This window comes from Capsicum annuum, chromosome 5 (assembly GCF_002878395.1).
Source record: "Capsicum annuum cultivar UCD-10X-F1 chromosome 5, UCD10Xv1.1, whole genome shotgun sequence".
Lineage (NCBI taxonomy): Eukaryota > Viridiplantae > Streptophyta > Magnoliopsida > Solanales > Solanaceae > Capsicum > Capsicum annuum.
Window position 1 is genome coordinate 207,565,645 of NC_061115.1, and position 27,013 is coordinate 207,592,657.

The 27,013-nt window shown below is 32.2% G+C and overlaps 1 protein-coding gene across 1 annotated transcript; it reads left to right on the forward strand.

Annotated features, from left to right (window-relative positions):
- The first annotated feature begins 15,146 nt into the window (after positions 1–15,146).
- Positions 15,147–23,228, forward strand: LOC107871147. The gene is made up of 4 exons (XM_016717961.2): positions 15,147–15,587; positions 21,033–21,204; positions 22,437–22,561; positions 22,702–23,228. The coding sequence occupies exons 1-4, from the start codon at positions 15,501–15,503 to the stop codon at positions 23,083–23,085; spliced, it is 768 nt and encodes a 255-aa protein (XP_016573447.1). The 5' UTR covers positions 15,147–15,500; the 3' UTR covers positions 23,086–23,228.
- Positions 23,229–27,013: the final 3,785 nt, after the last annotated feature.

Here is a 27,013-nt window from a genome sequence, read left to right on the forward strand (position 1 = left end):
TGTTGCAATGTTCGATGGCGTAGCTACATGTGATTTAGGGTGGTCACTCGAACACCTTTCGTCAAAAAATTATAGTACATAAATTGAGAATTATAAAATTATTTTCATACCAATATATATATATATGTGTGTGTGTATACTAGAGGTACATGGCCCGTGTCAGCACGGCCCAACATTAAGATATTTATTTGTCTTTTCAATCTTGATATATTTAAATAAAAAAAATTCATAAAAGGATTGCATATGTTTTCTAGGATTCATCCGGAATCTAGAATGGGTTCAACCTATGTTATTTTAATATGTACTTAGATAATTTAAGTTGTTAACTATTGTAATTTATAATATTTTTATGTAATATTCAAATTAACATACGTTACTTTTCTTGTCTAAATTTTTGTGGCATTGATAGTCAATTATATTTTAAAAATAATTTAAGTTTTTAATTATTGTAATTTATAATACTTTTCTTCAACGATCGTAATTTATAATACTTTTTATGTAATTTTTGAATAATATATGCTACTCTCCTTGTCCAGAGTTTTGTGTCGACGATAGCCAATTATATTTTTTAAATAATTTAAATTTTTAGTCATTATGATTTACAATATTTTTTCTATTTCAACTTATGTGGCACAATCCTTAAATGACCATAATAATTAATTAGGGGCAATACAGTAAAATCACGACTGAAGCAACAAAGCATAAATGTCGTAAATGACTTATAACAACTAATTAGAAGTAACATAGCGAAATTACTATAAAAAATACTTGTGAAAAATTTAACTGGACCTCATATAAGACGTCAAGTTAATTTGAAACATCAAGAGTTAATTTATCATTTTTATATCTATTTTATTTTTATTAAATATTATTAATTTTTTAATACTTAAATGACATATAATAATTAATTAGGGGTGATATTTAGTAAAACTATAGTTGAAGCAGACATGTCATAAACGTCTATTTTAATTTTTATTAAATATTATTAATTTTTAATATATAAATGACTTATAATAATTAATTAGGAGTGATATAATAAAATCACGATTGAAGCAACATAATCAGACATGTCAAAAATATCTATTTTATATTTTTTAATTAAATATTATTTATTTTTTAATACATAAATAACTTATAATAATTAATTATAGGTGATATAGTAAAATCATGGATTCAATATTATTAATTTTTCAATACATAAGTGACTTATAATAATTAATTACGGGTGATACATTAAAATCACGATTAAAGCAGCTGAAGCAGAAATCAGTCAAATTTTTAATTTTTTTGTTAATTATTGTTATTTAGAGTACTTTTTTTTTTATTTTCAAATAATATATGTTGCTTCTGTCACGTCCCAATTTATGTGGCACTAATATAATTTTGATAGTCAATCAAATATTTTATGTTGACATATCATTTTATTATTCTTAATTTTCTAATACATAAATAACTTATAATAAGGGGTGATATAATAAAATCATCGTTTGAAATACGACAATTTAATTTAAAACTTCAAGAGTTAATTTCGCTTTTTATGTCTATTTTATTTTTTATTAAATATTATTTATTTTTTTAATACCTAGATGACTCATAATAATTAATTAAGAGTGATTGATTATGTTATTACTATAAAAATTAATATAATTTTATTATATCCAATAGTAATCATCGATAACTCATTGGAGTAGTATATTAATTAAATACGGGATGCTATATTTTGCATATGCAAAAATATGATATTATTAAACACTATTGGATAGTGCATTATATTTATCTTTCACAATAATAAAATATTACAATATATTTTTATTTATTTCTTTTTAACTTGAGTACATATTGACCCAACACAAATTCTAAGAAAATATTTATTAGAAATTTATTTTATTAAATTAAACTTATTAATTTTGTACTTTAAAAATTTAAAGTTAATTTTAAAAATTTAAAGTTAAGTTGAAATATTAGTATTTCTATATAAGAAAAAAATAATTTTAAAATTTAAATTTGCTAAAATAAATAAATAAAAAGTTTAATTTTCTATATAAAAGTCAATTAAAATAATAAAATTGATTTACTTTAAATATTTAGTTGCAATTAATTAAAATAATTTTTTATTTTGTCATGATTTATGCTGCACCGATAAAATTTTGAGAGTTGAATAGAACTTTTATCTATTTTTAAAAAACTATTTTAAATTGTTAATTATTATGATTTATAATAATTTATGTAATTATCGAATAATATATTTACTCCTTGTGTCCCAATTTATTTGGCTTCGATACAATTTTGAGAGTCAACTAAAATTTTTATATATCTTTTAAATATTTTAAATTGTTAATTATTATGATTTGCAGTGCTTTTTCTTTTGTCTCAATTTATGTGGCATTGCTAAAATAATGAGAGTTAATAAAATTTTTGTTTGTCTTTTAAATATTTTAAGCTATTAATTATTGTGATTTATGGTAGCAAATTAGTTTTGAACATGATAGCCAATTAAATAAATAAAAAAATACTTCCAATATGTAGTTGTAGGTAATTAATATAAATTAATAGAATGTATTAAATATTTAAACTATTATGATGAAACAATAGAATCATTATATATTGGGGCATGGTATGTAATTAAGTGAAAGTAGGTGGGTTTTTTAGTAATTACATGAGGCGACGAAACCAAGAAAAGAAATATGTATATATATATATATATATATATATATATAGTTTAGTTGTACGCGCCTCGCGAGTGTACCTCACTTTAATGAGTTCAAACATTACACTAAATAAGATATTTGTTTAAATTATAAAGACGAATACAATAATTAAATTCAACATCTTTTGAATATGTAAAGATGAAAAAATTATTTAATTAAACCTAACATTTATCAAAAAATCTACCACCTGTAAACTGCAACAAACCAATACGAAGATAGAGAATAAAACAATACAATTAAATCTAACCTTTACACAAAAATTTTCTCAAGGCCGTCCAACCGTTATTTAATACCCGTAAACTCTAATAAAATAATATGATAATAGATATATCAAAATAATACAATTAAACCTAACCTTTGCACACTAAAAAATCTCAAAGCAAAGATATCAAAACAATACAAACCTAACCTTTACCTAAAAAAATTCTTCAAAGCTGACCAACATTTATCTAGCACCTGTAAACTATAAAAAAAAATAATATATTAAAATAGATATCAAAATAATACAATTAAACTTAAATTTTATACACAAAAATTCCTCCAAACCGATCGACATTCATTTATAACCTGTAAACTACCACAAAATAATAAACTAATAGAGATATAAAGACAATACAATTAAACCTAACATTTACATAAGAAATTCCTCAAAGCTAACCGGCATTCATTTACGACCTGTAAACAACAACAAAATAATACAATAGTAATCACAAAGTTTTGATTTTGATGAATATAATTCTTATCTGAGAGAAATTTTGATCCTAAAGAATGACTTAAATGAAAACAAAGAAGATATATATATACACACATGTTGAATTCTATTATATTGACAAAAATAATAAAGAAGTTGAGGGTTAAAAAGTTAAGCATCCACCAATCTAGACATTAACCGAATCATTGAAACATACGTCCTTTGTTTTATTAAGTTGTAAATATTGTTTTTCCATGCAATAGAAGGCTAGAAAACCCTAATGAATGCAAGAAGAAAAATCTAATTAATCATCAATCAAAATCAAAACAAAAAGAAAATATAGAAGTAGAAGAATCACATGTATGTTTCTAGTAAAACTTATCAAAAATACTATTTAAATAAAATTGTTGATATTCTTTTTTATATAAGGTAAAATTCTAATTGATATAGAAGTGTTAAATATTATCATTTTTTGCTTGAATCCAATAATTTTTTTTCTTTCCATGCATTATTTTTTTGAAAGAAAATATATTTGCTTCCTAAAATTCTTACCTTAAAAAGTGGTAGGGCTTTTTTTTTTTTTTTTTTACCGTGAGTACTTTTTTACAAAAAAATAAAATTTTGATTCTTAAATGTTTTTTTTATCCTTTTCACGTTAATTTAATTCCTTTTAAAGATTTTAGCATAAACAATTTAACGTGCATCTCAATATTTATAGAAGTATTTCCTTAATAAGATTCTATTTTAGAAGTATTTTTTAATTCATCAAAGAAAAATATTAATTAATTTTCTTTCCATATATTTTAGGAGTCCCATGTATTTTAAGAGTATAGTTAATATAATAAAAATAATTAAAGAATAAATTAAAGAAAATAGTGAAAAGACAGTTTTGCCTAAAGGACAATCTTTTAATGAAGGGCAAAAAATTCAAATCACTTTTCTAAGGATGTTCACAATTTTAATATAATATAGATATAGATTATAGATATATATTAAATGTTGAACATCCTAAACGAAATTTCTAGATTTGCTACTGGCAATGTCCTTACCATGTACTCTTGTGAAAGACATCGTCCTACGTGATATGTGATCCCAACAACCTTGTGGTAGTGTCCACTCTTCAATTCTCTCACTCTCCACAATAAGGAACACATGTAATCAACGTTTCCACAAGCATCATGGTCAAGTTGTAAAGAATATGCAGAATTTAATTTAGTTAATTGAATGATACCAAGCACCCAATGTAAGTCATCAATATATGTGTAAATAACTTGATAACGTACCATCAATGAAACAAAGACAGTTTTTGTTGGCAACATTGATCGGTGTCTTCAAGAATAGATGATACGCTAGATAAAAGTCATGCACGCAATGTTGCATTGATATTCATATTCACCAAATATAGAAGAGATTTTTTTCATCAAGTAAAATTTTTTTCCACCAACAAAAATAACTATAATTATGATAAAAACTCAAAGCAAACCCTATAACAAAAGACTCCGAAACTTGAAAAAAATAAAAAGTTAATGACCAAAAAGTACTACATAATCTATTCTTCTAAATATTAAAGTATTGTGAAAATCATTTATATGGCAACCTATGCCATACCAATAAAATAGTCCTAAACCTAATTAAGGTAATACCAAAATTCGAATAAAGAAAATATTACATAATCACTAATAATAAAGTATACTATATAAAGTAGTCATAACTCCTAAACCTAAAAGATATCATAATCTAAATGAAGAAAAGGCACTGGTAATAACATAATTATGTAAAAAAAATTCTAATTCAAAAGTAAATCTTAAAACTAAATAAACAATAAATAATAAAAAGACATAAATTTTGCTTACTACTCTAACATTAAATTGTTGTTTTTTCTCTTTTCATGGATGAAATTCTTTTATAAATAGATGTGCTTTTCTAATTCTAGTAAAATTCTTTTTTCTTGTTAGTTGTTGCATAGGACTAAAAATCATATTGCAACTTGTTACAGAAAAACTAACACAACAAACTTCCTACCCAATTCATTTTTCTCGAATTTTTCTCTTAGCATATATTTTAAAATTCCATAATTTTAGAAATATATTTTTCCTCTTACCATATATTTTATATTTCATAATTTAAATATTATAAATAGCTAGAAATTTAATTGAGACAATAATAAATAATATTATCTACTGCGGAGTGTTTTAATGAAGAGCAAAAAGTTCAAATCATTTTTTAAAATTTTTAAAATTAATTTATTTTTGAAATATTTGTTTCCAATAGTATATTCATTTTTTTTTAAAAAAAAAAAAGAGAAGATTTGTTTGTAAGAAAAAGCTTGTTTGACCAATAATTATTAAAAAAAAATAAAAAAAATTGAGTAGCACCCATGAGAAGTGAATAAACTTACCATCTTTGACTTCCTTCCAAAGTGAAAAACTTAACTCAGCCACCAAGGATAACTAAATAAAAGTACAAACAAAACCCATAAAGTGTTAACCATTCAGCACACTCATGAGAAGTGAATAAAGCTCCCATCTTTAACTTTTTTCAACTATTTCACTTAAATCAAATGCTGAATATAGATGAACAAAGTTATAATCTCACAAATTGAATGCAAGAAACCAATGTAAACAAAGCAAAGAAAGAAAAAGAGTTTTATTTTTAAGACAAACTTATTAGATGTTAAAATAGAAGAAAAAAGAGAAGTTTCGAAAGAAAAAGTGAGTGTAACAACCTCATCGAGGTATAAGTATCATGGGACGTCAAAGCCTCTGAACGATATGATGCGCTAACCCAATTATCATGGGTAATTTCTCGTGGCATACGTATTTTCCCCCAACACATTTTTCCTTTTGAGAATTCAACATCATCATCAACAATTCCTGAATTAATAGTTGTTTTTGGTTTCTCTAATAAACTCTTGGGCTGAAGATGTCAACCCTTTTGACAATTCAACACCATCATTAATAATTTTTGAATTAAAAATTATTTTTAACTTCCCTTATAAACCTAAGATGTCAACATTAAAGATGTTGAGAGTGGATGTGCACCCAGATCTCATCCCTATCATGTGCGATAGAGATATTATTTTTGATATACTCTTGACTAAAAGTGAACGTTATCAAAGCAGGAATATTGTAAGAAAAATATAAAAATCAAACATCATGATATAAAAGAATTGATTTTATAATAAAACATAAATAAATAAAGAATTTGATATTATATTTACCTATCATGAACAAATCTAATCGCATAATTCTAGCATACAATCTAAGTCTCGTCCCTTCACCCTCGCATTCTTCAAAGTCTTCTTTACTGCAAGAGAAGATGAAAATCATCAAAGACAGAAAATTATGTTGAGAAATAATTCTTGTTAAAAGAACTCTTATACCATACTCGTGTATCTTATTTCATAACCAAAACATAATAAAAATATAATTAAATCACCTACCTAATTCATAGATCAAGTAAAAGTGTAAACTCAACCAAAAAGATACACAACTCCATTGATACTTAAAACTTCAAAAAAATATTCACGTATGTTTATGTTAATATGCACCAATATAATTTTTATGCGAATAACTTTAGAATAAATCACCCTAACCCACTTTCAATGGAGAAAGGATCAAGTAAGATGTCGTTTATGAACTTCACGTGCTTTCATTTTACGTCTATGCTCTAAATGATGGCGTCAGTCGTATCTCTTCATATAAATATAAGATAGAATGGTGTATTTATTTTAGAAGTCCAATTATGGTATATTTAAGATTCATATATTTTTATTTCTTTTCATATATTTATTTTATGTTCTTTTCATATATTTGTAGGTAATTTAATAACATAATAATTAAAGAAAAATAGTAAAAAGATGATTTTGTCTAAAGCAGAGACTTTTAATGAAGGGTAAAAAGTTCAAAACATTTTTTAAGAGTTTTCACACTTTTAATATATTATAGATTATGAATTAAGTAGGTCTTTTATAATAAAAGTCATCAACTGTATTATCTATTAAACAATGAAATAATTAAACACAATTCCATCAGTAAAGATTGCCACAATAAAGAGCAAATTTATTTGTCATCATTGTAATAGAGATGTAAGGGGACTGGATAAATAAATATATAATTTTTAAATCAATCGCTGGTGCAGTCAATAAAAAATAGAAAATGACTTCTATAATATTTACCATCGACGTCTATAAACTATCACAAGAATTGAATTGGTAACACAATGCTATCAACTATATTATCTGTTGATTTAATATACCATAATTATAATAAATTACAGTTTAAATAATTAAAATAAATAAAAAATAAAAAATAAAATGATCTTCTTCTTAGCCGAGGCACAGATATTTCGCTCTCTTTAAGGAGATTCAAGCCCACTACAACATATTCTATATCAATCCAGCAATATATTTCTTGACTTGTCCCCTCCTGGATCCAATAATCCATCAATGATGTACAACTCAAGCAACTCCGAATTAGTTGAAGAGTTCATAGCTCCACCATAAGAACACCTTCCTTCAACATATAAAAACTCTCTTTGTATAGTGAATATGGTTGTAGACTTAGAATATTTTTTTTGTCTCAACTCTCTCTTGCACTTATATGGTTATCCTCTTTTGTATAGTGAATATTGTTGGAGATTTAGAATACTTTCTTTGTCTCAACTCTCTCTTTCACTACTATATTTTTCTCTTTTGTATAGTGAATATAGTTGGAGACAGAGAATATTTTCTTTGTCTCAACTCTCTCTTTCACTAATATAGTTTTCAACCTTATTATTTTTTCCTTATTACACAACAAAGAAAGAAACACCTCTATTTATAAGTGAGGAATTCTTCCATGTAATGAATAGGATGAATGAGGGATAGTAATGTGGGTAGATAAATAGTCTTGATGTTACATATGTTAGATACAACTAATGACCATGGAGTTACAAGAAACTAATGGTCATATGAGTTACAAAAAATAATATGGTAGATAATGGACAAATAAAGTGTAAGAAGTTATACGAGTTATCAAAATATAATAACACCACTTTCTTCACTTTATGTCCTTAAAATATCATGCAAATTAAGATTTTAATTTTAATATTAAAATGCATAATAATACCAACATTATCTATAAGACAATGAAATAACTAAATATAATTCCATTTGTAAAGATTGACACAATATAGAGCAAACTTGTTTGTCATCATTGAATTGCCAAATATATGTTATCCAATCATCCATAAAAAATTAAATCATTAAAAACAACAAATCATTAAAAATATTATTTGTTTCAAGCTACCAAAGTACATGTTATCAATTGTTTTGGCTGACACCTTTCTTATCATTGAGTTCTTTAACAATGTGCATCAGATGCACTTTGTTTTCATCTTTCTTCTCCTTTTCTTGTACTTCTTTCTTCTTATTTTCTTTCTCCTCATCTTCCTCTACTCCTACTTCTACTTCTACTTCTTCTAATTTCTTCTATGTATTCTATTTCTCCTCCTCTTGTTCATTTACTTCTTCTTCATCAACTGTCTTTTCCTTTCTTCTGATGATGATGATTTCTTCTCACCATCTTTTTTTATTTCTCATCCTTTTCTTCTTCATCATCAGTTGTCATCTCTTCGTCTTTTTTTTTTTATTTCTTATGTTCTTCATCTGTTACCTTCCCCTCTTATGTTTCTTTTTCTTTCTTCTTTTCTTTTATTTTTTCATCTGTTGCTGCAATGTCAATTATTATGACTATGAGTTTTTTGAGATTTAATTGATGTTGGATATAAGGGAGACTGTTAACACGTACTGCATTGTTTTGAAAGGAATACAAAATTATGCAAATAAATTAATTCAGAAGAACAAAAAATAAATTAGTTTATCTTGATCTTGTTACTTCATCTTGTTCTTTTCAATTATCCTCAACCTCTCATGTAACGCCCCGAGTCTGTATCCCAAACACTCCACGGTGCTCATAATACCGAAGGACCATAAGCTAACCCATGACTAGTACCTATTGCAATCACTGAATAATAATACTGTATAATGCAAAAATTAGGTAAAAATTTGCCATAAGGTTCAAAACTGAATCATATACTGATACGTAAATACTGAATATCGAACATCTGACAATCATATCTGAAAACTAAATAACTGTCTGAAATAATCTAGTCTAAAAAGCCTCTAACTGAAATATCTGAAAATGGAGTTGATGGGTAAGTCCCCAACTAATCCGACTACTGATGATATACTGAAAATACTGAAATAACAACTCTGTCCTCAAACTGTGAGGACTCACCACTAAATCTGCTTCTGATAATCTGGGTTGCTAGGTATGGTCAGGAGCCCGTACGTCTGAACCTATGATATAAGACATCATAGCACAAAAGAAAGGTATGCGTCAGTACTTTGAATGTATTGGTATGCTAAGTGGTGTAGGCTGGTATGCATGGGTTCATATGCACGAACAATAACTGACTGAGTAACATGAATATAACTGACTGAGAATATATGTATATATGACACTATTATAAATACTGAATATGCAATGATATGCTCATAATTAGACATGTTGTAACTAAGATTTATGTTAATATTGGGTACTGAATTCCGATAACTGAATGATTGGTATCTGAGTTTACTGATACTGAGTTACTGTATACTGAATGACTATTTCTGACAGTCCTAATTCTGTAGAACTGAACTGAGTTCTATACTGAGCTAGGTGACTGTGTCTGACAGTCCTGATTCTGAAACTGAACTGAGGTTTATACTGAGTTTGAAACTGAAACTGTGGGAGTGTTCTAAAATTGAAACTGTGGAAGTGTTCATCTTTGAAAGTGAAACTGTGGGAGTGTTCTAAAATTGAAACTGTGGGAGTGTTCATCTAACCGACATACCCCGATTATAAACTGAGTTGGGGTCCAACCTGTGACCCCAATTGGAAGGGTATTAGCACCTTGCACAGGTATACTAACAATGGCTATGAGTTAACCCTCTCTGACATAAAGCTCTTTAACCCTCTCTGACATGAAGCTCTTTCGTCAACCTTCGCTGGAAGAAAAACTCGTATGAGATGTATCAATCCTAGACTGGCAAGACGATATCTCAACCTACGTTGGATACATAGTTCCGTAACGCAGGGATTGCTACTAAGGGTCAAACCCTTTACTGGCAGGAATACCTCCATCCCTAGGTTTACTCGGTGCTGACTTCTACTCCTAACTGAATAGACACTGAACTGATTTCTAGTTTGTACTAGGCTTGACTGAACTGTTACTGATTATGATGTCTATCTGAACTAAACTGAGTTCACTGAGTTCTATTAACTGACTGAGTACACTGAGTTCTATTAACTGACTAAATATGCTGAGTTCTGTAATTGACTGAATATGTTAAGTTCTATAACTGTCTGAGTACTACTGAACGTGATATTACTGAGACTATTCTGAAACTACTATAAATCTAGGTAAACAGCTAGATTGTCGGGTATTAAATACCCCTAGGACTCGAAAGCATAAACTGTAAAGCATAGCATGATCGTGAAAAGCATTATAATGTTCATAACTCATTCATAGAGACATTTTATCAAACACTTGTAGGATATAAGCTTGTACATATGCTAGCATGTCATGATTTTCCCATTCAATCCACATGAGCAATTTATCAAACACTTGGGGAACATAATCTATGCACATAATACTAATCAACATGTAGGCATCACGATTTCCAATCCCAACTTACAAATTCAAGGGCTTTAACATGAATTCATAAAATACTACACACATGTCAAATAAATTTATATGAATCTTGTAATAAATCATGAATTAGAAACCCAATTATCATCATAATCATGAATACATTCAAGCCCAACATGAAATTCATGAATTCAATAAACTTGAAGTTTTAAAAGAGGTTCTTGAACTCCAAGGGTGGAAGGAAACCCTTGGATGAACACCTAACATACCTTGGTGCTTGAATTCCTGAAGATTGATGGTGAATTTCTTAAATCTTGATCTTGACTTTGATGGATTAATGTTTGTTCTTGAGAGAATTTGAGAGAAAGTGAGTGTATTTTGCTTAATGAGGGCTGAATTTTGTGTCTTAGGGGTTGATTAAGGGTGAGAAAATAACCCAAATATCCCTCTGGACACGGGCTTTTAATGACTAAAAGCGTTCCCAGTGACGCACAGCTCGACGCGCCGTGTCGATGGCATCAACGCGATGACCAATGCGCCACGTCGAGTTCGTGTTAGTTCACTGGAATTGCACTGAAAACTGGGGGAAAATTAACTGTCGATGTGATGGGCGACGCGACGCGTTGAGATCGCATCGACCCACTATTTTGGTCACCTAAACTTGATTCAAACAAGGTCCGAACAATCCGAAACTCACTCGAAGTAACCTACTGACATTCCTGATCATGAATAAACCTAAAAATCGATACTTTAAGGTCATAAGGGTCGTGAAATAGGATCGCCAACTTACTAAGGCAAAAATACTTCTAAGTATAAACACTTAGCTGAAATTTTTAAGTCTGAGACCTCTTTTCAAACTCTAAAGGACTGAGTTAAGCTTACAATTTTACGGGGTCTTACATCTCAGCTCTAACATAAGAAGCAATATCCAACATAGTTTCATAAGAAAAGCAACACGTTCACGCAAATCTCCATCATTAGAAGTGCTCAATACAATTTCGTCCACTAGAATCAGCATAATCATAAACATGTGTTGGACTTGGAACATGATTGTGACCATCTAAATTTTCATCTTTATCTACGACCTCTAATTATGAAGTGAGGACAGTCATGTATTTTAACTCCGCTTTTAAGACATCGATGAATGTGTCCTTAACTTCGTCCGTGTATGGTTTAAATATTTCATGTAGGTCTGCTTCATCTCACGGATAGTAGGAATAAGGTATGAGTGCTATAAAAAAATATAAATCACACGATATTCATTAATTTAAAATATTATTATATAATAATAAGTAAAATCTTACCTTTGTATTGTTCCCTCTATACTTAAATGTGCCATCTTTCATTAAGTTGTCGCTCTTCGATGTGTGCCATATAAGTAGACGGAGAATGGACAAAAGAGAATCCATTGACTTTCTGATATACTTTTCAAGATAATAAAAAGTCTCATATATCCACACCTGCAATCAATAGAAGTATAAATAGATCTGTAGGGTCTATGTATCACTGAATAAATAGGTAAGAGTCTGTAATAAATCGATAAGATGGTAGATAATAAGTGCCAGAAATGTCAAGGAAAAATCGTATAAAGCATATGATGCATTATTCTTCTTGACACATGCTTCTTTCTGCTTACTCAAATCAATCTTCTTTTTCAAATAGCTCAACGTTATCCCAAACTACTCTTTTCCCCATGGATAACTCTCGAAGAAATCTAAATCAACTGCCATCTTGATGTGGTTTGAATCCACCTTCTTTGATGAGTCCTTTGCCATCAGTATTGTCACAACTTAAGCCGGGGCCCTCGCCGCAACGGACATCCTGAACTGTCAAGGCCCGAGAGACTCTTGTAACGACCCAATCTACTTATGATATTGTCCTCTTTGGGCCAAGCCCATTCGACTTTAAAATACATCACTAGAAAGTAAGACTTGCTTACTTACATACCCAGCATCCCTCTTGTGTTTTGCCGATGTGGGACTCTTTATCCTAAGTTGAGGTGTTACATACAACCCCCCTTATGGACTCAGTGTCCCTCCTTATGGACTCAACGGACTTAGTATCCCCCCTTATAGACTCAGTATCCTCGCTGAGATTTGCCCCAGCGAATGGAATTTATCTAGACTCATGATTGAGGTTTGTCTCGCCTTACCGGGATTTGCCTAAATTCAGTTTGAACTCTGGCCCACATTGATAGTGCTGACATAGGAGCGAATTTGATACCATTCTTGTCACGACCATCTCTAATACTATTCTTTTCATGACCTGAGTTGGGGCCCTGGCAGCGACGGGCATCCCAAATCATCAAAGCCCGAGAGACCCTTGTAACGGCTCAACCCACTAGTGATATTATCCACTTTGAATCCAGGCCCGCACAACTTTAAAATGTGTTACTAGGGAGTAAGATTTGCTTACTTACATACCCAGCATGCATCTTGTATTTTATTGATGTGGGACTCTTTATCCTAAGTCGGGGTGTTACAAGTATCAAGTGCACGAACCAAACTAAAGAGAACTTCAACTTTTGTTACTTACTCAACCTATTACCTTTGATCAAGCTAATCAATCTTGCAACATTTATATTCTTGCTCTTCGTCATCTTAAAATAAAACTTTTATCATTTTGAAGGACTTTGTTCATTTTTTAATCATGGGGGTATCCTGAACAATTCTACCCCATAATTAAAACAAATTTGTTTAAGTCAAACAAGCCGACAATCGTTCACACATAATCAAAATTTATGTAATTTTTTATTATTTTTGATAGGTAGCAACAATATATAATGAACCATCTGTTCATTGAATTTAAAATGTTCCGACAAATGTCTCAAACGTCCAAAACAGGTTTGCTTAAAATCAACATTGGATTTTTGTTCAACTAAAATCTTTCTAAACTCCCGATAAATCGCCATCCTTGCTCTTACAGAAATCTTCGTTGGAAAAAAACCTAACTCATCCATCCCCGTAGTTAGGTCGTGCAACTCAATGGAAATATCTCTTGCACAAATTGGTAAGGACAAGGGATCATCATCATCCCTGTATTCACTATCTCTCATGTTCTGATCTTCACTGCTATCACTTTCACTTTCTTCTTTGCTTTCCCCTTCACTGTCCTTAACATCATCACTCTCATGTGCACTATTCCTCATATTTCTCAATCTCGACAATGATTTTTAATTCACTTTTTGACTCGAATTCTTCAATTATAATTTTTTTCCTCGATAAAGTTTTGAAAACTTCTTCGGCATTTCGCTTCCTACTGCTTGAAGCAGTCGAACCATCCCCTTTACTTGCTCTATGGACATTATCCATTCATGATTTACAAGTAAAAATAAATTTATTGTGGTCAATCTATCGATCACTGGTCTATTAACATAAACAGAAAAATACCTCAAATCAAACATGCAAATTGAGTAGCAACTATTTCAGAAATCAACAATGCAATTGACAGCAACAAGAACACCTTTAAAATTGATCTAGTTTAGTGAAAAAATTTAAAATCGATAGCCAATATAAATATAAAAAATTAAAATTTTTCTAGCCATTATCTAACATAAACATAACTAAATATGTGGAATTAAGAATGAACTAGAAACTCTCAGATTTCGACTAATTTAATCAAGAATGATGCAATTTTCATAAAAATCCAAAAATCACTATACAAAAACACATAAAAAAATAATAATAAAATGAATCTAAAACTGTTTGGAAAAGAAGATTAAACTTATTGGAACAAAAAAAAGATAAAAGATTTCAACTTTGGAAGGAAAACTGAAGAAATACATTTGAATTTCTTTGTGGTTTCAAGAAAAAACGAGAAGAAAAAATATTTGAGGAGAGAAAAAAGTTGTTGGATTTATTAAATGAGTTTTAAAAAGGACAATATTTATTTATTTAATAAATATAAAGAAAACCTTATTTTATTTTTACAAAATTATATTTTATCTCTGACTTTTAAAAATATTAAACAGACCCCGGATCCCACAATTTTATTCCACTTTTTATTTTTTTATATCTTAATGTTAAAAAATAAATTAAAAAAATCAAATAAGTTTTCAAAATGAATATGATACAGTAAATATTCTCATAGCTTTTGTCCTTTTTTCTCTTTGATTGAACTCATAAAATTCCAACGTATAGATTTATGTTATCGGGTGCTTACCGTCCCAAAAATTTCTTTTCCGAAGAATAATTTATTGTTTCTGGTTGTCGTCGTTGACGCGGTCATTTGTTTACTCTCTTTTTCTACGTCAACCCCTTTTTGGGGTTTTACCTCTTTCTCTTCTAATCTTCCAAATATCTTTGTTCTTTTTCTTCGTTTTTCCAAATTTATTTATTATCATTTTTGCTCTTTCTGGAAACCCATATCCAAAGAAGTTAAGGGGTTTTGAATACAGTGAAGTACTATTACAGTGTGGAGTAAAAATGATGTTTTGGAGATTGGTTGTGTTGCTGATTATGTTGATCTTGATTTCCTTGGAACAATCTAATGCACGCCCTTTAGATAATCAGGTTTTTATACACACATCACGCTATATGATACCTTTTTTTTTTTTGCATATTAAACATCCACCGGTTATTTTTAGCTTAATCAGTTGTCTGGATGACTATTTACGTTAATTTTCTTTTTAATTCTTGGGATCTTCACACAAACAGTGTCTAGCAAATATACATATATTATACATCTGGCTAATTTTAGTTTAATCAGTTGGATGGAGGGGTTTTTATTGATTATGTAGAAAAACACAAGATTGACTGAATATTTTAGGAACAATTGAGGCTTTTATCATTGAGTTTCAAAGGTGGACATGCAATAGCTATCATATTCAAGTGCTATAATATCTTAAATTTGACAATGAGCATGAGTTCTACAATATGTATGACTAATACATTGGTTTAAATACAAACTTTACAATAGCTATCATATTCAAGTGCTATTATCTCTTACACTCCCGATCTGGTTCAATCTCTTCAACACTTCCCCTCAAGCTAGTGGGAGGTGTAATAACCACTCCTAGCTTGCTTCTAAATTGTGCAAACATCTCCTTTGTTAGTGCTGTTGTTGTGTGGATGTCAGCTAACCAATCCTTTGACCTATCAAACCTTGTGACAAGCTGTCGACAGGCAACCTTTTTCCTAACAAAGTGATAGTCCATCTCAACACGTTCTGTTCTGGCATGCATGACTGGATTGACTGTCATGTATAGTGCACTCTAAGTTATCATAGAACAATGTAGATGCAGCCTTTAGATGTACTCCAATGTGTCTGAGGATGTATGTTATCCATGTCATTTCAGCTGCTGTTGAGGCTAGTGCCCTATATTCTGCTTCCACACTGGACCTTGCCACTGCATGTTGTTTCTTGGATGTCCAAGATACACAATTTGCTCCAAGGTAGATGTTGTAGCATGTAGTTGATCTTATAGTCATATGACATCCCTGTTCCCAATCTGCATCAGAGAAACCATATAGCCTAAATGGAAAGTGAGACAAGATCCTCAAACCAAACTGAGTTGTGCCCTTCACATATCTAAGTATCTTCTTGAAAGCTTGATAGTGTGTATTTTTGGGACTTTGCATGAATTGACTTACCAAATTTATTGCGTGAGTTATGTCTGGTCTTGTTAGTTTCAAGTATTGTAGACTGCCAACAATACTTCTATATAATGAAGCATCGATTGGGTCACCTTCAGCTTCCTGCAAGCCATGTTTTTGTGCCAGTGGAGTGGTGTGCTTACTGATTTAGCAAGGGCCATACTAGTTTTGGAGAGTAGTTCTGTTGTATACTTACTCTGATTTAGATGAATGCCTCCAGTAAAGTAAGTGACCTTAATTCCTAGAAAGAAATGCAAGGAGCCAAAGATCCTTCATAGAAAATTCTTTCCTAACTCACCAACAATTTCTGAAATTAGTGCAGTATGAGTTCCAGTGGTAATTATGTCATAAACATATAGGGGCAGTAGAATTGTTCCTCTTTTACAGTGTAGTACAAAAAGTGACGAGTCTGCGTAGCTGCACTTGAATCCAAGGTGAAGTAGATGTAAGCTAAACCTGTTAAACCAAGCTCTAGGAGCTTATTTAAAACCATACAATGCTTTCTTCAGTCGACACACCCTGCCAGGATATCTAGAATCCTTGAAACCTGGTGGTTGAGTCATATACACCTTCTCCTGGAAAAGTCCATGCAAGAATGCATTCTTCACATCTAGTTGCCTGATACACCAGTGAAGGCTAACGACAACTGAAAGAACTATTCTTACAGTAGTGAGCTTCACAACTGGACTGAAGGTTTCTTCAAAGTTTACTCCTTTAAGTTGTGAGTATCTCTTGGCAACTAATCTTGCCTTGTGCCTTTCTATGGATCCATCTGCCTTCAGTTTGGTTTTGAATACCCATCTAGAGCCAACTATGTTCATGCCAGTTGCCTCAGGCACCAATGTCCAAGTATTGTTTAGGTGAAGACGTGAAGTGCATCCATCTCCTCCTTCATAGCTGCAAACCACTTTGGAGAGTTAAGTGCTTCACTCACTGTTTGTGGTTCCTGCACTGTGGATTTCTTGGTTGCAGTAAGAGAAATATGACTCAGTGGCATGGATTTTGATTTTAGCCTTATCATCGTGTGATGAGTTTGCGCATTTGATGTCTCAGTGGCAGGTACTTCTGCCGTCGGAGTCAGTTCCTCTTGATTGTCACTAGTGTTGAAATGCGGTGACGGATCTTCTTCAAGTTGAATGGCCTCTGGGTCATGCACTCAAGGAGCATTTGTTGAATCTCCCTTGATCCAGCGAACCAAGGCGCACTAGAAGTGTAAACTGCAGTAATGTGATCATCTTTGATAGGAATAGACTACTTGACAACACTTCCCCTGTAGATATTGGTGGTGTAGTATTCAACATTTCCTCGGAACATATTGATAGTGCAACACTTGACAACACTTCCCCTGAAGTAGAGTGATGCTCAATTGAGTTTGAGGCACCTTGCAACCTAGAAAAAAACTCAGAAAAGGTAGCAAGATGAGTGTAATCAGTCGAACCAACTAATGGCTCATTTGGTTGAACATAAGGCAGTGTATGTTCATCAAATATCACATTTCTTGAGACAAACACTCTTATGGTAGAAGGGTGATAGCACCTATAACCTTTATGAAGGCTATTGTATCCAATGAACACACATGGATAGGTCTTTGAAGAAAATTTAGTATTGCCTTTTAGATAAGGAAAACGCTTTCATCCAAATATTTTAAGACTGTTATAGTCGGAATGTTCTCCAAATAGCTTAAAGAATGGAGTTCTCATTTTCAACACTGATGAGGGCATTCTATTGATTAAGAAAGTTGATGTCAAGAAGGCTTCAACCCAAAGAAATTTGGCAACTTTGCATGAAATAGTAAGGTCAACCCTGTTTCCTTAATGTGCCTGTGCTTTCTTTCAGTGACCCCATTTTGTTCAGTTGTGTGAGGACATGAGATATGTCTAACAATTCCACAATTGTCAAGATGCTTAACAAAGTCAATATTATTAAATTCACCTCCTCCATCACATTGGAAAATCCTAACGGTTTCTGTGAATTGTTTCTCAACCATCTTTTGAAACTTAACAAAGACTTCATAAAATTTAGATTTCCTCTTTAGTGGATATAACCAGGTTTATCTTGTACAATCATCAACAAATATTACATAGTATCTCATGTGTTGAGATGAAGGGGAGCCTTGAAGTAACTGGTAAAGTTGCTGCCATGTGACCAGGAGGTCACGGGTTTAAGCCTTGGAAACAGCCTCTGGCAGAAATGCAAGGTAATGTTGCGTGCGTGCAATACACCCTTGTGGTGAGGCCCTTCCCCGGACACCGCGCATAGCGGTAGCTTTAGTGCACCGAGCTTCCCTTTTTATCTCATGTGTTGAGATGACTCAACAGGTGCCGGACCCTAAAGATCACAATGAATTTTAAGCAAAGGCTCTTTTTCAATTTTATTTCTCAATTCAAAGTGAAGCGTACATCCTTGTCCTAACTGGCAGCTAACACATACAGTAGGAACTTTATTCCAGTACTTGACATCAACATCAACAGACTTATTACTACAAAGAATCTTCAAAGACTTTAAACTAAGATGGCCTAATCTAGCACGCCAAGTTTTGTTTGAGTTCTTCCACTTCTTGGTTGCAGATAGAGCATAAAAATTATTGTCCTCCAATGCATACAAGCCATCCTTCCTAAATCCCTTAGCCAGAAGTCTCCCTGAGCTCTTGTCCTTACAGCAAATTCAGATTCATCAAAGAAAAGTACACAAGAATTGTCCTTAGCAAGTTTACTAACTGATAACAGATTCTTTATCTTAGGAACAACAAGAACTTTCTCTATTTTTAGTCCAGACTTAACTGTATTGCCAGTATGTGTGATGTCAAATTTTGATCCATTTCCAACTATTATCTTATCAGGGCCAATATAAGGTTGAAGATTTGACAAGTTACTTGTTGAATGGGTTATATGACTGTTTGCACCAGAGTCAACATACAGGGTCTCATCCTCACTTGTCGTGTTCTGCAGATTATCTGCAGAGAATACTTGTGGCAGATCCTCAGCAGTTTGTTAGGAATAGTCTCGCCTATAGAAACACTTCATGGCTGTGTGATTGTTCCAGCCACATATCTGGCAGTTTTCCTTGTCCTTAGCTTGGTTTGCTTTCTCAGCATTTTGAGAAGACTGACCAGCTTTGTTGTTGCCTTGCTCAGGAGGTCTGAAACCCCGGCCTCTTGAGGTAAAGTTTGAGTTTCCTCTTTTGTGAGAGTAACCCCACGACTCTTCCTCTTTGAGCAGCAAGGGCCATGTTGTTATAGCCTTGTTGGACTACTTCTTCCTCATCCTCTCTCGTATCAAACCTCTAAGTGAACTGACAAATTAGTTAAAGGTAGGATATGGTGCTTTTCCCAAACATGACAGTTTTAAAGGTCTTGTGTTTTGGACCAAGTCCTCTAGCAAAGTTGATATCCTTGTTGTCCTCATCAACAAGCATGTGTATGGCTGAGAGGCCATCATATATGCTTTTGAATTCCTTCAGATATTCATCAAGCTTTTTGGATCCCAGCTTGATGTTCTACAACTGTTGCTCAAGTTGAAACTCCTTATCTTTGGTTGCTCACAGGTATGCTTCCTCCAAGCATTCCCACATTCCTTTGGCAGTTGAACATTCCACAATGTGGTACATACTTTCCTCTGTTATTGCGGCAGATATCCAACTCCTAAGTAGCACATCCTTCTCCCAGGCAGTTTTCTCAACAACTCTCCCGGTTCCATCAGTGGCGGTGGATGTACTGCCTGTTTCTGGCTTGGTCTCATTGATTAGATAGGATACCTTCATCACCTGAATTAGTTGGAGTATTTGTGTCCTCCAAATCAGATAATTTGAAGGCTTCAACTTAATGGGACAAGCGGCAATCAAATGGTGTAGCGAGGCAGGTGACAAAAACAAGGACAAGGGGGTTGAGGATGTTGTTGAGGACATGTTTGATCTAGTTTCTGGTAGAGGCAGCGTAGCTTTAGATAGCTCTGATACCATGTAGAAAAACACAAGATTCTCAGAATATTTTAGGAACAATCGAGGCTTTTCTCATTGAGTTTCAAAGGCAGACATGACCTGTATTTAGACAAGTTCAATACACTAAACTGTGACCTAAGTAGACTCTTACAATATCTTAACTTCTACAATGAGCATAGAGTTCTTCAATATGTGTGAATAATACATTGGTTTACATACAAATTCTACAATAGCTATCCTATTCAAGTGCTATTATCTCTTACACTCCTGATCTGGTTCTCTTCAACAGATTCTTCTTTTTTCCTAAATAAAATTGTTAGTCGAAGCTGCGGCTTGGTGCCCTTTTGTTCTAACATTGCCCATGTTTCTGTTATATGCTCTTTTGTTTGTTGATTGTGGAATTTTAAAGAACATATGTTTATTCAGGTAGCTCCATCACCAAGCTCCGTTGCTGCAGCTAACGCGAATTTAGGTACTAATCAAGTCCCTGCAGTTCAGCCAACGGCATCTTTTGGTAGTGGTACTTGTGCCGGAGCATCTAGTAAGTGTCAGGATGATCATGTTAGTATGATTGCCTGCGTTTTTCCTGCCCAGAAAGGTAATTGTGCATTTCCACTTTTACTCGATACAATTATAGTTCCTTGTGGTTGTGTAATTTGAGTTTAATGGTAGCCTTTCTAATTGCAAGTTTACTAGTTTATCCACATTTGGTGCTAAAATTAGAACTTAGCACTTCACTATGGCGTTTATTCTCATTTTCCTTCATCTGTAATGGATGAATTATTAGGATCTATAATGTTATGAACAAAATGCTGCAATTTTCCAAGCAAGTTCATGTGAATATGGGCTCGATAAGCATATTTGGAACTTTCTGGCATGCTATAGCTGTTAAAGTTCCTCGACAACATGAATGGGAGATTACTTGTAAGCCAGATGCTTCACGAACCATATTCAACTATAAGGCATTTCATTGCACTTTAATCACCCCTGTAAAGAGGCGAGCAGGGTAGGATTCTAAGGAGTAGCTTGAATGTTTGTCAGAGTTGCAATTAACTTTAAGTAACATCTTATTTTAGATGAATTTGACTACATAGGAAAAAAAAGGCAGCCCAGTGCACTAAAGCTACCGCTATGCGCGGTGTCCGGGAAAGAACTTGACTACAGAGATCTTTCTAAAATTGTGTTATTGTGTCATTTTGGATGCCTTCTTATAGTCGAGACTAATTGTGGGCCCTTGAAAAGCAAGCTATTCATGGCACTTTCCTCAGCTTTCTTATCAAGACTGGCACTTGGGGCCAAATTTTTTGCCTTCCCAAACTCTTAAAGAATCTAGTCTGTTTTCTTTCGATCCAAAACTTTCCTGGATTTTAAACTTGTAATGCAGATTTCATTCTAATTTCAAGCTTTGGATCTGGTGTCCTCTTGTTTAGAAGTTTCTGGTATTTAGAAGTTTCTGGTATTCTTTTTGCCACCTGTCCTTCCCTTTGTTCGTGAAACTATTTTGGCTTTTTTCTTTTGTTTACCCTTTTCCCCCGTAATATTTCTCCTATATATGGTTTTCTGTTGATCGTTTATTATTTGGTTATCGTTTTAATTTGCAACAAGGGACGTGTTGGATTATCATGACATTTCTTTATTCTTTACAGTGTCTTTTTATCAGTGACGCCTTTTCATATGCTGACAATCTTCTTTCTGTATTAATCCATATATGTCATTCTGCTTTGGTGTATATTTCATCTGTATCAGACTATGTCATACTTGAATGATCGTTTTCTTGTCATAACATCTGGGATTTGGCTAGACCATAAAGCTTATGTTATTTGCTTGTAGGACATGAAGAATCATTTCTTTTCGTTCACAACACTGGTGAGAACACTCTGATGTTGAAGGTCAATGTTTCATCTGCAAACAAAACTTCTGAGAATATTCAGATACCAAGACATGGTGTCAAGCAGGTAAAGAAGAATTCCTTTCTGAATGCCTGGCTTTAGCCTGTACAAATTCTAAGATTACAAAATGACTAGGCGAAAGCATTAAATTGAATCTAATGTACTGCCTCTGAATCCTTGTTTTCGATTTCCCATTTTGTAACCAGATTATTATCCCATCCAAACTTGGAGTGAGTTCGTCAATTACGCTAGACGCTGGAACTGGGAAATGTACTATTGATATTGGACGTTCAATATGGCAAGGCTACTTTAACATGCCATCGTATACCATGTATGTGACCCCAACATATGGGGTGTACTTGCTAGGTACGACTGCTCTTCTCATAGGAGGAATAATTGTCTGCTGCAAGTTAAGAAAACAGGATCGACATGTTGATGGTGTTGCATATCAGGAACTTGAACTGGGACAACCCAAACCTCATTCTTCCACTAAGTTAGAAATTTCCGCTGAAGGGTGGAACGAGAGTTGGGACGATGACTGGGATGACGAGAAGGAAGTGAAATCACCGGGTGGAAAAACCATATCATAAAACTAGCCAGTGGTTGACCATTCTGATCTGAGTTTAACATAGAGACCGAGATAGCAGGTACTCCATGGAATTAGCTGAGATGCATGCCAGCTAGTCCACACTTCAAAAAAAAAAAAAAAAAAAAGACAGATTTTGTCCATTTTGTTGAAGATGTTCATAGGGAAAAACTGAAGGGTGAGATGAACTAGATACATATGATACAGAAATAGGAAACTTATATACAAGCAATCAAGCATACAATTTAGGCATGTTGACTTGTGAGCACTTCAAGTAATTTACAAAATTGGTTGTACTTTTAACCTTTTCACGTCCGTGTATAACCATTTTCCTCTTTTTATATTATTGAATATATCTGTAGTTTTTTGTCTTTCTTTTGCCTGTTGATTGCCAAAAATATTATATATATATATATATATATATATATATTGCTTTTTGGATTGGATGTTTAATGCAAAATGTTAAGTTAGGTGATTAGTGATTTCTTCTTGTTTAATCTTGTCTCTATAGCAGCATTATTTCGATTCCTTTTTATCAGTTGCCAAGTAGCCTCATGACCACATACTTTTCCAACCAAATTTTGTTCTTAGCGAGAAAGAGAAAACCACCAAGGAGGTCACATATTCCAATTGTGAAAAAGCTTTTTACAATAGACCATTGTGATCCGATCCTTCCTTGACCCAGCGTATAGTGGGTCGTGCGCCGGGCTGCCCTTTTTATTTGTGGCGACCTAAATGTTATTTTTTGTATCGACTACGAAGGTAGTCACTAAAACTACCACTTTTAAGACAATCTTTTGAAGGCGACACAAAAACCTTTACTTTTTGTAACGACTACAAGGGTAAATGATAGTCACTAAGATTTATGACAGTAATTGCTTAAAATATTTTATTTCCTTCAATCTTTTCGGCGTCAAAAGTAAAGAACCAATAATCTAAAATAAACGAACGGCGTCAAAAGTAACGAACCAATAATCTAAAATAAGCGAACACGTAAAAGGTAGCAAATATCCGATGAAATAGTTAATATGGCACAAGTTAATATGAATTTCACCAACAATCCAAATTTTGCCTTATTATGCATTCAAGACCAAAAAAAATGTTTCTAAGAATTGAGACTACTAAAAATGCTTGTGATGATGGTGATGATGGTGTCTTTGTTCATCCCATCCAAAGCATTGCAATATAGGGTAAGAAGCCACAAATAGGCACCTCCTGATGATAGAAAACATAGAGGAGACTAGCAAACAAGGGCAGCAACAACATGCCAAGAAATGATATTCATCATATGGACTATTGCCTTCACGGTTATGAGAGTTGTGGTGGTGGTGATGGTGATGATGGCCCATCTTTCAAACTTTGACCTGAATAAATAAATTAGTGCTTACTCATAATTCAGGATGTTGCTCAGAATCTTTAAAAATGTCGATGGGTATGTGTTAGATCCTCCAAAATAATGTATTTTTGAGGATTTGACACGAAGACGGCAATATTTTTGAAAAGTCTGAACAACATGGAATTTAGTCTACTAGCGTAATGAAAAATGCATATTTCGTTGCAATTTTTATCACTGAATAGAAAGATGAATCTTCAGGGAAAAACATAATGGGCGTTGAATGTTGATGGCCTATTTTAGAGGCGAACTCAAGATCGGAACTTTATGGATTTGGGGATTAGGGGGTGTTTGGATGGTTTTTTTTAGTTAACTTATAAGCTAAAAGTCAAAAGTAGTTAATAATCTATTTTTGGCTTTTGATTTTGTTTTTGTTTTTTTGGTGTTTTTTTGCCTAAAGTGAAGTGCTTAAAAGCATTTTTTGTGTTTACCAAACACCTCCAGAAATATTCCTTCCATTCGCTTTTATTGTCACTCTTTTCCTAATTAAATTTTTATTTTTACTTGTCATTTTTGACATATTAAGAAAACACTGTCATTTTTGACATATCAAGAAAAGATTAAAGAATTTTTCTTATTTTACCCTTAGTATTAATTATTTATTCTTCAAACAATTTTTAAGACATATTACACCAACCATCAATTAATAGTGATAATATAATAAAATAATCATATCAATAATTATTTTTTTAATAAATATGTCATGTTGAAAAGTGACAAACAAAAACAAACCAAAAAGAGTAAAAAAGTACAGCCAAAAAAACTTTGAAAATAAATCAATTGAAACACTCTATTAATACTTTTTAAGTCAATGGGTTCTAAATTTAATAACTTATACTCTTGACCCTGGCCGCGAGCCATCTTCTTCTCGGACCTTAATACATAAACCTAGTGATTACCCAATATTGTCCTAGCAAAATAATAAATGCCCACTTTCTTATAATTCTCATCACTAAATAATAGAGTGAATGGCAAAACACACACATTAATTATCACTTTATACGAGTTTCATATCCAACTATATATATTTGTTTCCTTTCTATACATAAAGTATCACCATTTATATATTAAAATATACTTCAAAACTTATTAGGGCAACTGTCAGTAGTTTCATTTTTATATTTGAACTATCACCATATAGATGTTTTTTAATAAATAAATGGTTATAGATCACATAGAAAATAAAAAAGCTAGCAATACTTCAAGTAGAAAAAAAAAATTATAATTAAAATGTGAAACTCGCAAAAAAAGAAAAAGTGATAATTTATTAGTTAAATCATTATATCTAAAGAAAAGGATGAATCTTTAGGAGAGAACATGGTGGTGATGATCTATCTTCTTTTTTACCTTAATACATAATTATTCTACTAGTAAAATTGAAAATGCTCACTTCCTTATAATTCTAGATGAATCTTGAATCAAGAAATCAACGAGCTTACAAATAAATTATAACATACCTTGTGATATGAACTCCTTTATCTTTGTTTGATAATTCTTTGGAGATATCTAAAAAGAATGCAAAAATTGATTGGGATCTGAGGTGGTGTACAATTAATACTAGAAGAAGTTTAGTTAAACTCAATAACTTTTACTTAAATTTTGTATATCAGTAGAAAATTTGTTAAATATATATAAATATTAAATTTGAAATTCAATAATTTAAGCAACCAATTAAATTTGAAATTCAATAATTTAAGCAACCAATAAGTTCAACAGCGTCACAAACTTATGAAGTTCAAATGCTTAATTGTCTCTCGTAATGGTTGAGTTGAAGTTGGAAAATTAAAAATTCTAAAGGCCAAATAACTACTTTTAACACTTGCTATTAAATATTGACCGACTTATAACATTTGCTACCAAATATTAGCAGCCACTGTTTTTAAAACTATTAAAATACTATGCTGCAATTTTTTTTGTAAGACTTGTTCAAGACATTGCCCCTAAATTCAAAAGAATGTATCATGAGTAATACAGCATAATCTCTTTCGCGTTATTTCGCCCATAGTACTGGTTAAAACTCCATCACATTGTCCTTGAGTTTTAAAAAAGTGTGATGCCACGTAGATGTCATGTAGAAAGTGTTTGTCTACTATACAAGCGTCTACTCGTGCATTTCAAAAGTTGCAGGGCATAGATGTAAGCTGAGACCAAGTTAATAGGCATGCTACGGAATAATGGTGAATGTGTTCAGCCGCTTACGATTTTAACTTTCATCACCTAATGCTTTTCTTTTAACTCCTAAAGTTTAGATTATGAGGAAACTACCCATTCAATCCATTAGGAATCTAAAAGCAACTCGTAGTTCGAGGGTTCTTCAATTACATTCTTATTTCATGTTGCATTTGATAAAAATAACATAGCACCACATACCCATTATAATCCCACAAAGTGGGCCTGGAGAGGTGAAGAGTACACAGATCGTACCTCGTACTTTTTTGGAGGTAGAGTGGCTGATTTTGAAAGACCATTTAAGTGAGGCAAATCAAAGTAGTAAAGGAAAGGAAGGGGGAAAAACAAGACAGCGAATAGGAAAGCAGGC

Excerpts from the sequence above, each read along its gene's own strand:
- LOC107871147 (XM_016717961.2), top strand. The coding sequence starts at position 15,501 with ATGATGTTTTGGAGATTGGTTGTGTTGCTGATTATGTTGATCTTGATT. Across the intron at positions 21,205-22,436 it reads CGTTTTTCCTGCCCAGAAAG|GACATGAAGAATCATTTCTT; the intron begins GTAATTGTGCAT and ends ATTTGCTTGTAG. Across the intron at positions 22,562-22,701 it reads CAAGACATGGTGTCAAGCAG|ATTATTATCCCATCCAAACT; the intron begins GTAAAGAAGAAT and ends TTTTGTAACCAG.